We start from the raw sequence: 12,323 nt of genomic DNA on the forward strand, positions 1-12,323 counted from the left end.
CATGGCTGTGTGGGGATTCAAACCCTGGTGTCCCAGGTCGTAGTCCAACACTGACCTGGGGGAGGGGTGGGGAGGGGAGGAGATTGGGTGGGTGGGCACTGGGCAGAGGGGAAGCCCCTTTCCTTTCCAAAAGGAAAACATTGTGAACAGTATCATTGCTTTTCAGCCTTTCCCCCACCTTTTTATTCTACAGCAGGCACATGTAGCCTCCCACAAAAATTTAAACCAAAGCTGTCCTTGGCCACATCCACACCAGGCCTTTATTTCACTTTGGACAGTCATGGGTTCTCTCAAAGAGTCCTGGGAAGTGTAGTCCTGGGAAGGGTGCTGAGAGATGCTAGGAGACGCCCTTTTCCCCTCACAGACCTTCAATCAGAGTGGCTGACTGTTAAATCAGTCTGGCCCCTTGAGCTTTCTCAGTGGAACAGGAGTCTCCTCTCAGCACCCTTCACAAACTACACTTCCCAGGATTCTCTGGGGGAAGCCATGACTGTCTCTTGTGAAATCGAAGTCTGGTGTGGGTGTGGCCCCCTGATTAGCCAAGCTCAGCAGCTGTGAGGTTTTTAGAACACTGTTGGTTCTTACTGAGCATGCCCCATGTTATCATAGGGTTCCAGCCAAAATTTCTTAAATTATTTAATAATCAGCCAGACATTTTTAAACTTTTAAACTGCAGAAGATGAAGGTCAAAGTATGGGGCAAGGTCAGTATTAAGATTACAGGTACTCTGTGAACATGGGTGATTTTTAATTAATTTCAACAGATTATGAGAACTGTGACAGAAAAAAAGTCCAAAAGGGCTCTGGGTTTTCCCCCCTCTCTTTTTAGACTTTGGACTCTTGATTCTCTCTGAGTGTTTTGTGTATCGCCCTGAAAACCTGGAGGGTTGTTAAGCAAGCGTTTCTGAGTTCAGGACTATAAGTTTTGTAAGGTTTTGTTTTGAAATGAGCTTATGGGAAGCATCAGAATGGCATGGGGGTATTTTCAATTTAACATTACAGAATGTGAAAAATCCACGCTGGCTATAGTATACAGCCACTCTCGTGGCTGTATAATAAGCTGAGTTATTCCATATGTTGACAGAGTCAGCTGGGCAAGACTGGGTTAGGAAGGGCAATAAAATACTAACGGTGCAATCCCATTGGAAGTTCTCTGGCAGAATCCCCATGGAAATGAATGTGAGTTGTGCAACAGCAGTGGTATGCTTTTGTGCAAGTCCCATTAAGTTTCACAGGGATTGTGCCAGAGAACATCACAGGGGATTGAGCCACAGGGATGCTTCTCGATGGAGGTTTTCTTGAGCATCAGATAGGCACTTGGATCCAATACCTGCCTGCATCTGAAAGCCACATGGAGACCAAACCAAGTCTCTTATTTATCTTTACTAGTCCAAATGACTGCAAGGTGGGGGATGAAGAAAAAGATTCACATCAGGTGCACTGTTTCCCTAAGATTAATGTGCAACCCACAATGTGACTTTGTACCTCTCCCTCCACCCCAGTATTTCTTTCCACTTCTCTGATCACTTGTTTAGGGCATATGATGTGGATATAATTGGCATGGAATAGTTTTGGGGTAAGGGATCTGCAAGGATTGACTATGTACTAGATACACCTCTGTCCTCCTTCAAAATCACTGTGTTGGATGTATTGTGATACTGGTTGCCTCTGATTTGCAGGAGCTTGGGAGAGAGGCTGGTATTCACCTGTGTGCTTTGCTAAAAGAAATAAGTTCCTGTTGGAAAATGAGAGAGGAGCAGTTGTAGGAAAAAGCCAAACTGTCACCTTTTCCAGAGTGACTGGCTTCAAGCTAGGCTCAAGGGCAGCCCTATTTTAACATCAGGTGACACACACTTAAAAGCCAAGATTATAATGGTATCCATAGAGATCTCATGCACCTGTCCTGACTATTCCCTGCTTAATTCTACATTTGCTAATGTTTAATATCTGTTGCCGATAGGCAATACAGAAAGAACTAGGTCATAATCCTGCCCATAGGTTGCTGTCACTGTGGGAGGAAAGTAGTATAATTTTTAGCAGCCAACACATATAATGCTAAGCCAGTCTATTTTCATACCATTTATTTCCCACCTTTCTTTCATCATAGAATCCAAGTCTGTTCTACCTTCACTGTCAGAAGCAGCATGCCTCTGAATACTAGTTGCTGGGAACCATAAGCGTAGAGAGTGCTGTTGCACTCAGGTCCTTCTTGCAGGCTTCCCATGGGCATCTGGTTGGCCACTGTGAGAACAGGGTGCTGGACTAGATTGGCCTGATCCAGGTGGGCTCTTTGTGTGTTCTTAAAGTGGCATATGTGTGGTTTCCAGGAGGTCTCCCGTGAAGATACTGACCAGACCCAGACCTGCTTAACTTCTGCAATATGGTGGCCTTGTGTGCCTTCAGTTTGAGACCGTACCCTGGGAGCTCAGTTTAAATGCTTTAGGACTGGTTTGCTGGATTTAAGGCAAATGCAATAAGGACAATATATCTTCACTTGAGCCTACGGAGGACTTGAGAATGACAAACATTACAATGATATGAGCAGAAAAGCATAATTAATGCACAGGTAGAAAATTAGGCTTGTGAATGTATTTGAAAATGAATTAATGGATCATTAGTGACTAGGGAAGGGACTTGGAGGGAAGATTATTCACCCAAAGTCATGAAATAAAATTAAAATATACCAGGCAAACTTCTTACGGATCTGGGTCACTTTCTCTTTTGAGCTAGTAACAGGAATCTCAGTGTCAATAACATTCTCACCAAGTCTCACAGCTGCGTTGCGCTACTGAAGCTTCTTTTGGTTTATCCTGCTCTCTCGCGTCAGGATTAGATGTTCCGCTTTCTCTGTTTCACCCCTTCTTGTTTCAAGGCTACCTAGACAGACATAATCAGTCTGAGTCAAACACGATCTTGGAATAGTATGTCTCATAGTTTTTCTTGCTGGTTTCTACATTCCATCTTAATAAATGGTAACTGGCTGTATCACACATAAAGGAATTAAAACAAGACAACACAGTCTTTACAAAGATCTTGATATTGTGTCATTGAAGGTTAATTTGTTTCAAAAACTGGTTTTTAAACTGTTTTTAATATTGTATATTACTGTGACCCACCCTGGGACCTTTCGGTGAAGAGCAGGTAATAAATTTAATAGTGGCTCCTGTCCCTGTGCACTTTGCACACCAACCTCAGCACCAAACCCCAGGAACACCACCCCCAACCCTCTTGCCAACCCCCCACTGTCCCCAGGCCTTGCCAAACTCCTCCTCCTCTCAGACCTGGCCAAGCCTCCTCCCCCCCTTTAGAGGTGTCCAAATCTCCTCCTCTCCCTCCCACAGTGGCCACACTCCCCCCCCTTTAGACCTCCTGCAAGGAGGATGAAAGTGGCCATCTGAGAAAGGCACACAGGAACAGCTGCCCCAGCTTGTCCTGACTGTTCCTCTGTAGCTTGCCTGGCTGCTGCCACTCATTCAGTCGCCTGCCATGCCCACCACCCGCCATGGGCCTGCAGCATCACCCTTGCTCACTTGTGCTCCCACCACCTGGCTCACCCTCTGCCACTGCCAGCTCATTCCCCGCCTTGCTTGCTCCTCTGCCACCTCACTCACTCCCCACCACTTGCTTGCCCCTCACCTCACTCACCTGCTGCCATGGATGGCCGAAAAATATAGCAAGATAACAGTACCATCTCAGTTCTTTGAATCTTTCAGTGTAAGGATGATTAAGGAATTTGACCTTTGCAAATTCCTATATGAAACGACCTGTTCCATACCACTTGGACTAATGAACGGATTGAAACTTGGCTATCCTTCAAAATTCACATGCCTCCAAATCTTCTGGTGCTCTTCTTGGCATTTTTAAAGTATCAATATACGCATTTGAATATGTATCTTGTAATGATTTTTTGTTTTACAAAAATAAATTAATGTAGAAGGGGAATAGAATGATGGGTAAAACATGTAATAGCGACACAGACTGGAAATAGATAGATTTTCCCATCCCCCAGGAAAGGGCCATAGTTCAGTATTAGAGCATCTGCCTTGCATGCAGAAGGTCACATGTTCTGTAGCCAGCATCTCCAGGTAGGGTCCAGTTCTAGGCCTTATTGACAAAACAAAAGCTGACAGATCACTGCGTCCAGATTGCATCCAGCTGAGAGTTCTTAAAGAAATTGCTGATCTTATAACAAAAACAGGTAATTTGTTCCTAAGATCAGCCACCATACTTAGAACTGGAAAGTAAGCAATGTAACACCCATTTTTAAAAAGGGATCCAAGGGGGATCCTGCTAATTACAGACCAGTTAGCTTAACATCTGTTCTGGGAAAACTGGAGGCAAATATTGTTAAAAATAGAATGATCAAGTATATGGAAGAACAAGCCTTGCTGAAGCAGAACCAGCAGGGCTTATGCAAGGGTACATTCTCTCTCACTAACCTTTTAAAGATCTTTGAGAGTGTCAAGAAGCATATACCGTATATTCCGGCGTATAAGATGACTTTTTAACCCTGGAAAATCTTCTCCAAAGTCGGGGGTCGTCTTATACGCCGGGGGTTGTCTTATTAGGGTTGCCATATTGCCCGGATAGCCGGGTTTTACCCGGATTCTAAGCATGCCACCCAGCACCCGGCTAGCTCCTTAGGTGGCCCGGATTCTCAGCTTTCATTAAAAAAAAAAATTAAGTTTCTAGGTGGTGCAGTTCTCGAGATATATAAAAACGTCAGGCACTCCCCCCCCCAGTTAAATCTTTTTTTAAACTACTGTATAGCACTTCGTAGCTTTAACCCCGCCCGTTCAGGATTTCAGCCAATCAGTGAAGTGTTTGTTTGGTGGCAGTGTCCGCAAAACCTCATTGCGAGGCCAGAAAATGGTGGTTTCCCCTCCTGTTTATCTGAAAATCTCATAAATTGGGTAGGTATATACATTTCAGTTTTTCCCCCTGTTGCGTGTAGGAGTCAGATCCTGGGCAGTGTTTTGAAAACCTTCCCAATAGTTGCTTTTGGGGGTAAAAACAGTGCTAATCCCATATGTCCAGAGTAAATCCTATTGAATTCAGTAGGAATTACTTTTGAGCAGACATGATTATGAATGTGCTGAAAATCAATGGGACTTTGGAGTGAATGTAAAAAAGAATTGTGTTTGTGTTCTCTTTCTGCCCCCCCCCCCCGGTCCTATTTTAAAGCAAGTAGGCAGGGCTTACTTAGATATTGCAGTTTTTATTCTGTAGGAAACCAATACTGATTTTTAAAAAACTAATACTGATTTTTCTGCAATGACCAATTGGTTTGACAATAAACTATTATATGGGCTGTATGTATTTATACATCTGCAGTGTGTGCGTTTGTGTATGGAGTCTTTCCAACACCCCTGTGAGGTAGGGTTGGAAACCAAGGCAGCTCACAACAAGAAATAAAACCATTTAAAATCCAATAACCATAAAAACAAGTATAAACGTTGCAAAACAGTGTAAAGTGGCATGATTTGGAATTTTGGGTTGTGTGAATGAAGTTGCTTATCACTTGAGGTTGCATTTCTGTCCCTGTTTGAGTAAGCCCCATTGAATACGCTGGGACTTGCTTCTGAATAAATAAATTTAGGATTGCACTATAAATATCTTTACAGTTTGTGTAAATAATAAATATATTTGATAGTTATGCTTATATAAATATTTCTTCATTTATCATATTTTTGGTTTTTGGTTAGGAATCCTGACTGGTTGTGAGATGCTTAGTTTTTTGCCTTATAGGAATCTTGTTGTGGTTGGTATGGTATTACATTTAGGAAAGTGTTACTGCCTTCTGTATTTTTTTTTCCTATTTGCATTTCACTTATCTTTAACTTCACTCCGTTACAGCCATAGAAGCAACAGCAGCATATGCAAGATAATTAACTCCCATTAGTGATAAGAACAAGAATTTATAATTATTATTTCAATTAAAACAAGAGGCTTATCAATACTTTGAAGAGGACCAGATATTTATTTTCTTTCTGAGCCCAGGACTGGGTCTTTCATGATGCCCGGTGTGTGTGTGTGGGGGGGGGGGGAGCAGGAGAGTAGTCGATAAGACAGACATCCTGGCATTGATAATTTAATTAGCAAGGTATGTGTGGGGTTGTTGTACACTTCCAGGCTCAGTTTCATTTTGAGTATGGAGGTGGAACCTGTGTAGATGTGGTTATCAAAGGGAGAAGAAATTTTGAGTTAAGCAAAGCTCTGCTTTTATAAAACCTAAGAAACATACAGTACTTTGAATGTCTGAGTGCCTGCACCAGTGGAATACTGGAGGAACTTGTAAAACTTGCTGCAACAGTATTTAGAACTGAGCATATGGTATGAAAGACTCCTTTTCCTAACATTTTGGCTTGTTTTTCTCTGATTGTGTATTTTTATTGTTTTTACTATATTTGTAAGCTGTGCTGAGCTCTGTTTTTAACAGCAAAAGGGCAGGATATAAATTCTCTTAATCAATCAATAAATACTCCATAGTGTTGGAAACTAGAGTCTAGGCATTTAATGTTGCTTTTAAAAAAAAGATTTCTCACATCTTTCCCCAGTTTTTGGTGGTAATTGCTAGGCACAAAAACAAAACAACTGGACAATCCAAATATTAATATTTATAAGTTTATAAGTGACAGTTTTCCTGCTAAGTACCTGCATGTCATAAGCAGGGGTAGTCGTATACGGCGAGTATATCCCAAACTCTATATTTTAACTGGAAAAGTTGGGGGTCGTCTTATACGCCCAGTCGTCTTATACGCCGGAATATAAGATAGAGCTGATCCAGTTGACGTTATATACTTACACTTTTAAAAACTTTTGGCAGAGTACCTCCTGAGCAAGCTTAACAGTTTTGTAATAAAAGTAGAGGGCCTTTTGTGGATCAGTAACTGGTTAAGAAACAGGAAACAGAGAGCAGGGATAAATGAACAGTTCTCCCAATGGAGGAATGTAAATAGTGGAGTCCCCCAAGGATCTGTATAGGGATCTGTGCTTCTTAATTTGTTCATAAGTGATCAAGGAGTTAGGTGTGAGTGGTGATGTAGACAAGTTTGCTGATGATACAAAATTGTTCAAGGATTGCACAGAGCTCCAAAATGATCTCTCCAGCTGGGTGAATGGGCAGTAAAATGGAAAAAGCAATTTGCTGTAAACAAGTGTAAAGTGATACACATTTGGGCAAAAACAACAACTTAATGTCACATATGCTCATGGGATCTGAACTGGCAGGGACTGACCAGGAATGTGACCTTGTAGTGGATAACTTGATGAAGATTTCAGTCTAGTGTACAGCAGCTGTGAAAAAGGTGAATTCCATGCTAGGAATCATTAGGAAAGGGAATAAAATAAATACCATAATGCTATACAAATCCGTGGTGCAACCACACTTGGAATACTGTGTACAGTTCTGGTCACCTCACCTCAAAAATGATATTGTAGAGCTGGAAAAGGTTCAGAAAAGGGCAACCAGAATGATCAGTGGGATGGAGCAACTTCTGTGTTGGGAAAGGTTGCAACATTTGGGGCTTCTTAGTTTAGAGGAAAGGTGAGTAAGAGGAGACATGATAGAGGTGTATAAAATTATGCATGGCATGGAGAAAGTGAACAGAGAGGTTTTTCTCCCTGTCTCATAATAGTAGAACTCAGAGACATCAAATGAAGTGGAATGTTGAAAGATTCAGGACAGACAAAAGAAAGTACTTCACACACAGCACGTTGGTAAACTGTGGAATTCGGTCCTACAAGAGGTAGTGGATGGCTTTAAAAGAGGATTAGACAAATTCATGGAGGATAGGGCTATCAATGGCTATTGGCCACGATTGCTATGTTCTATCTCCACTATGCCTCTGAATACCAGTTGCTGGGAATTGCAAGTCAATCGACTGCTGTTTGTTCAGGTCCTGCTTGTTGGCTTCCCATAGGCGTCTGGATGGCCGCTATGAAAACAGAATATTGGTCTAGATGGGCCTTTGGCATGATCCATCAAGCTCTTCTTATGTTCTTAGGACTGAGAAAGACTCTTGGCTGAAATCCTGGAGAGCCACTGCCAATCGTTATAGATAGTACTGAGCTAGATGGACCAATGGTCTGACTTGGTATAAGGCAGCATCCTATGTTCCTCTTTCAGTCATTTGATTTGACTCATCAGCCTATCTGCCAGTTGAAACTGGGAAACCAGGTATGCCTCCTTTGTGCCAGATTGCAACAACTGCTGCTAGGAACAGGGCCTTTACTACTGTAGCCCCTAAGCTTCAGAATCCTTTGCCGATTGAGAAGGGGTATTCTTCTTTGCCCATTTTCAGTTAAAGACTTTTTTTCTATTTTGCCATTTGTTTCACTGATTTTTCAAGCACATTTAATTGAGTATTTTTCACTATGGTTGTATACCTGCCAAAAGGTGCATTGTATGTGGGTGCAGCCTGGAACTTTGTCATTCAGCTGAACTTTCTGAAATCCACTGCTGGCAACAAAGATTATAAAGAGTTCTGCTGCGAATATTCAAGTGTTTTCTTCTGAATAGTGCAGTTGTTTCATAATATTGCTTTTCTCTTGAGTTCAAAACATATTCACACATGACGACTCCCAAGTTTATCCACAACAACAGCTGAATTGACTCATTCTGGAAGCTCTTCTTCCTTTTACCACTGTCTTCAGTTCTTCCGTACAGATTAGTTGTGTCTGAGCTAGTTCTTCTGAATGCCACCAAAGTCCTCTGGGGCACATGAATTGCAGGCAGCTGTTCTAGTAAGCACCCTATGTCTTCAGCCACATTTCTAATCTGTATCATGAGCGTTCTATTTGTGTTCTGTTATTTTTCTATTTAATTCTTTCACACCAAATTTAAATTGATCTTTGTCTGTAGATTCAGTAAGGATTCCATAAAAATCTCCTACTTGGGATTTGATATCATGCATTAAAGGGTGTGTGTGTACAAACATATAGAGCTCCCTATTAAGGATCAACTTCAGGTGGGAAAACTGGTTGTGCTTGTGTGTAGCTGAAGCTGGCTCTGTATGGCACTATTTGGCTGGCATTTGGAATGCCACAAACCCTCCTCCCCACATCTGTTTTGCAGCTCACTTAAAGGTTTGTTGTTGATATTGTTGTTGCTGTTGCTGTTGTTATTACAACATTCTTGTTTAATGCATGTACACTGAGCTTTAAAAAATAAAAAAGGTGAGCAGCTTGCCTGATGAAGGATGGGGAGCAGGACAGATGACTGATATCTGTTTTTTAGTTGCTAGCAAATGCATTATGAAGGCAGAGGGAAGTTGGATTATACTGTGGGAGGAGGGAAAAGAGAAAGCCGTCTATTAAAGGTCCATCTGAATGCATCCTATTTGAAGTTTGCTTTCAAGTAGTACTGAATTGCCTACGTTTTATAATCAATAGTTTAATAGTCTATATTTAAAATAGAACACTTACATTTTATGCATGTATTATTTGATAGATGATATTCAGTATCAGTTATTGATAATCAATATTTGAAATTAGTATTTAGATTCAGTGCTGATTTTATGTGCCAAAAGGTTCCAGTTTATATTTTGCAGTATCAGGAGCATAAAGTCATTTTACCTCTGTGCTTGACTGGAATTCTGTATTGAAATACATTCATTGTCTTCAGTGGATGATGAGCCTGGGATTTTTGGAAAAGAGTGTTTCCTGGCCCTCAGCAGTGTTTTTCCCAATTCTGCATTGTAAGAATATAAAATAAATTATGGACTTTGATTTGTTCACTATTCCACAGCTTCCTCCCTTCCTCATTAATTTTAACAACATGAATGGAGTGGGGCCCAGTGATCCCCCCGAAAGGATGGCTTGCATCTCTGTGGCTTTGATAAGCACAGTGGACATTCCATTGTAGTGGGCATTCTGGAATGAAGTCTGTATGATGACAGCAGCAACTCTGGCTACTTCTGTGTGATTGCAGGAAATGAGGTGATTGCCGTGGACTGGAAAGGATTGAAAGATGTTGATCAGATCAATATGGACAGCACCAGCTCTCTCCATGGCAGCAGCATCCACCGACCTTCCACTGAGGTAAGACTCCATTCCATGCCCACTAAGAAGAGAGAGGAGAAGGATCAAGAACAGAGAGAACTCACTGGCTTGAGCGATAGAGGACCATATGCTTCTCTAGGGTTTCATGTGCATTAGAGACTGAGTTGTTTTGTTCATTTCCTGCAGAATAGAAGGGCCTACTGGAACCTTAATTTTGAGTTACAGCACACTACTTGGACGCCAAAAAATAAAAATAAAAAGAATTATTTGGAGAGTATGAAACTTTGAAACATCTCAGAAGTATTCCATGAAGTGGTGCCTGGGGCAATTTCCAATCTAAGCAATTTGTCCAGTGGTCTACATGGATGTCAGCAATACAAAGACATTCTGTATACTATAGAGCAGGGTGGGGAACTGGATCTGGCCAGTTATCTCCCCCACCACTCTTGGATGTCACAGTGATGTCAGGTAACTTTTTTTGCCCACACAGGTCTTGCAGAGCCCCTTGCAAAGCGCCCTACAAGATATCCCCTTTCAAAGTGTGATTTTATGGAGTGCTTTGCAAGGGACTTAGCAAGTCATTGCAAAGCTCTCTGCACAGCACTTTGCGTAGGGTTCTGCAGGCACCACCTTTTGGCTGATGTAGGTTTTTACCTACCCCACAGGTGAAATGTCAGGTGTAGGGGAGATGGGCTTGGCTTGGCTGAAATGACCTTGCAGGCCAAGTGGGAGAGGCTTGGCAGGCATACTTAGGCCTGTGAGGCAGAGTACCCCATCCCTACTATAAAGGCAGGGATTTGATGGCATATTTGCAGTCCTCTGGATGGCCACAGCAATGCCAAAAGATGCTATACAATGTATAGCATCTTCTTGCATTGCTCTGGCTATTCAGAAAAGCTTTTTGCTGTATCTAAATTTGCCATCAAATCTCCGCTGTCTGATAACCCGGCTGTGATTTCTGTGCACAGCTTTAATTTTGTTGCACCATCTGTAATTTTTTGCATGTGAGTTATCTATCTAATAAGGTTCAGTGAATGTAATGTGATGAGACCTTTGGTCTTTCAAAGGATGAAGACTATTTTTATTCAAATATACCACTTTAGTTTTATGAATCTCTTACCACTGCAAAATGCAAAGAGGTTGGGAGTTTAATTGTGATACATCCCTACTCAGTTGTAGGGTATGACTCCTGAAAACTTTCTTTGTGGGATGCTGGTTTGTGCCGGTTACATACCTCAAGATGCTACCTCATGGTAGCTGCAGAGCGGCTTAAGCAATGGTTCATTCGGTTTCATTTTGTTGTGCTTGTGGACTTTCTGGTGGCATCTCACTGGCCATTGTTGGAGAGCAGGTGCTGGGCTAGATGGAACCATGAACTGATCAAGCATAAGTACTGTCTACTTTGACTGGCAGCATCTCCCAGAATCTTATGTTCTAATATTGTTTACAGAAGTAAGATTCAATACATAGAATAACTAACCAGACAATTTCACTACCTGGACTTGGACAAAATGGATGTGCATTCAGAAGCATTCTCTGCATTAATTTAAATGGCAGGCACATTGTAGTGTGCTTTCCAATGTGCGTCCCCATTCATATTCTTCTGCAACTAGCTGTGTGTTAGCTTCATGTTTATTCATGACTAGAGCTGAGTTGGGGGAGGGGGCCACAGAGAGAGAGTTATAGATGAATCAGAACTGATATTGGGAGGAAAGGCATTCTGAATGGATATGTAAAGGAAAGAACAAAAGGAAGACAGGACTCATGAAGAGAAGCTGGAAGCAGCAGCCCCAAGGGAGCTTGAAGGAATGTAGAACAACAGAAAATATGTTTGGGTGGGGGAAGCAGACAAAGGTCTCTAGCCTCAAGGTACAGAGAGCTGCATGTTGTAGAAATCTATATGCACTTAATCATCCATTTCTTTTGTGAATAAGATTTTAATCTTGCACATTCATCCCCTTTGAATTTGGATGTATGTCTGCTGGTGTCAGAGTTTTGGTGTTCAGCCACAAAAGACTGTAGGAGTTTGATCGCCATGGGACTTCTCATCCCAGAAGAGTTTTATATGCATTCTCTGCATGTCTGTGCTTCTCTCTCTTTCTCTTTGTCCTTCTCTTTGCCTTATTTGTTATGTAACAAATGATGGCTGCACATGTACAGCTGTAGCCATCAGGAGCAAATTCGACTAGGATGTTCTCTGCCAAAAGTGCACACTTGAAGTGAAGGAGTAACCCCTTTTAAAATATGTGATTAAGTAGCAGGCTATAGTAACCATACTAAACTATAAACTATAGTTTACAATAACCAGTAGGGCCACCTGCT

General features: G+C 41.8%; 1 protein-coding gene across 2 annotated transcripts in view; it reads left to right on the top strand.

Moving 5' to 3' along the window:
- The window catches only part of FAM131B (family with sequence similarity 131 member B), a 64,246-nt gene that overhangs the window by 26,897 nt on the left and 25,026 nt on the right, over window positions 1-12,323 (top strand). The window contains exons 1-2 of one of the 2 annotated variants that reach the window (XM_061626449.1): window positions 625-703; window positions 9,931-10,040. In XM_061626449.1, the coding sequence (XP_061482433.1) occupies window positions 694-703; window positions 9,931-10,040 (120 nt within the window). In that variant the 5' untranslated portion in view covers window positions 625-693. Of the gene's footprint in view, window positions 1-624; window positions 704-9,930; window positions 10,041-12,323 lie in introns of those variants that run through there. The other variant, XM_061626387.1, reaches the window with a different exon arrangement.

The sequence above is a fragment of the Rhineura floridana genome, chromosome 1 (assembly GCF_030035675.1).
Source record: "Rhineura floridana isolate rRhiFlo1 chromosome 1, rRhiFlo1.hap2, whole genome shotgun sequence".
Taxonomy (NCBI): Eukaryota; Metazoa; Chordata; class Lepidosauria; order Squamata; family Rhineuridae; genus Rhineura; species Rhineura floridana.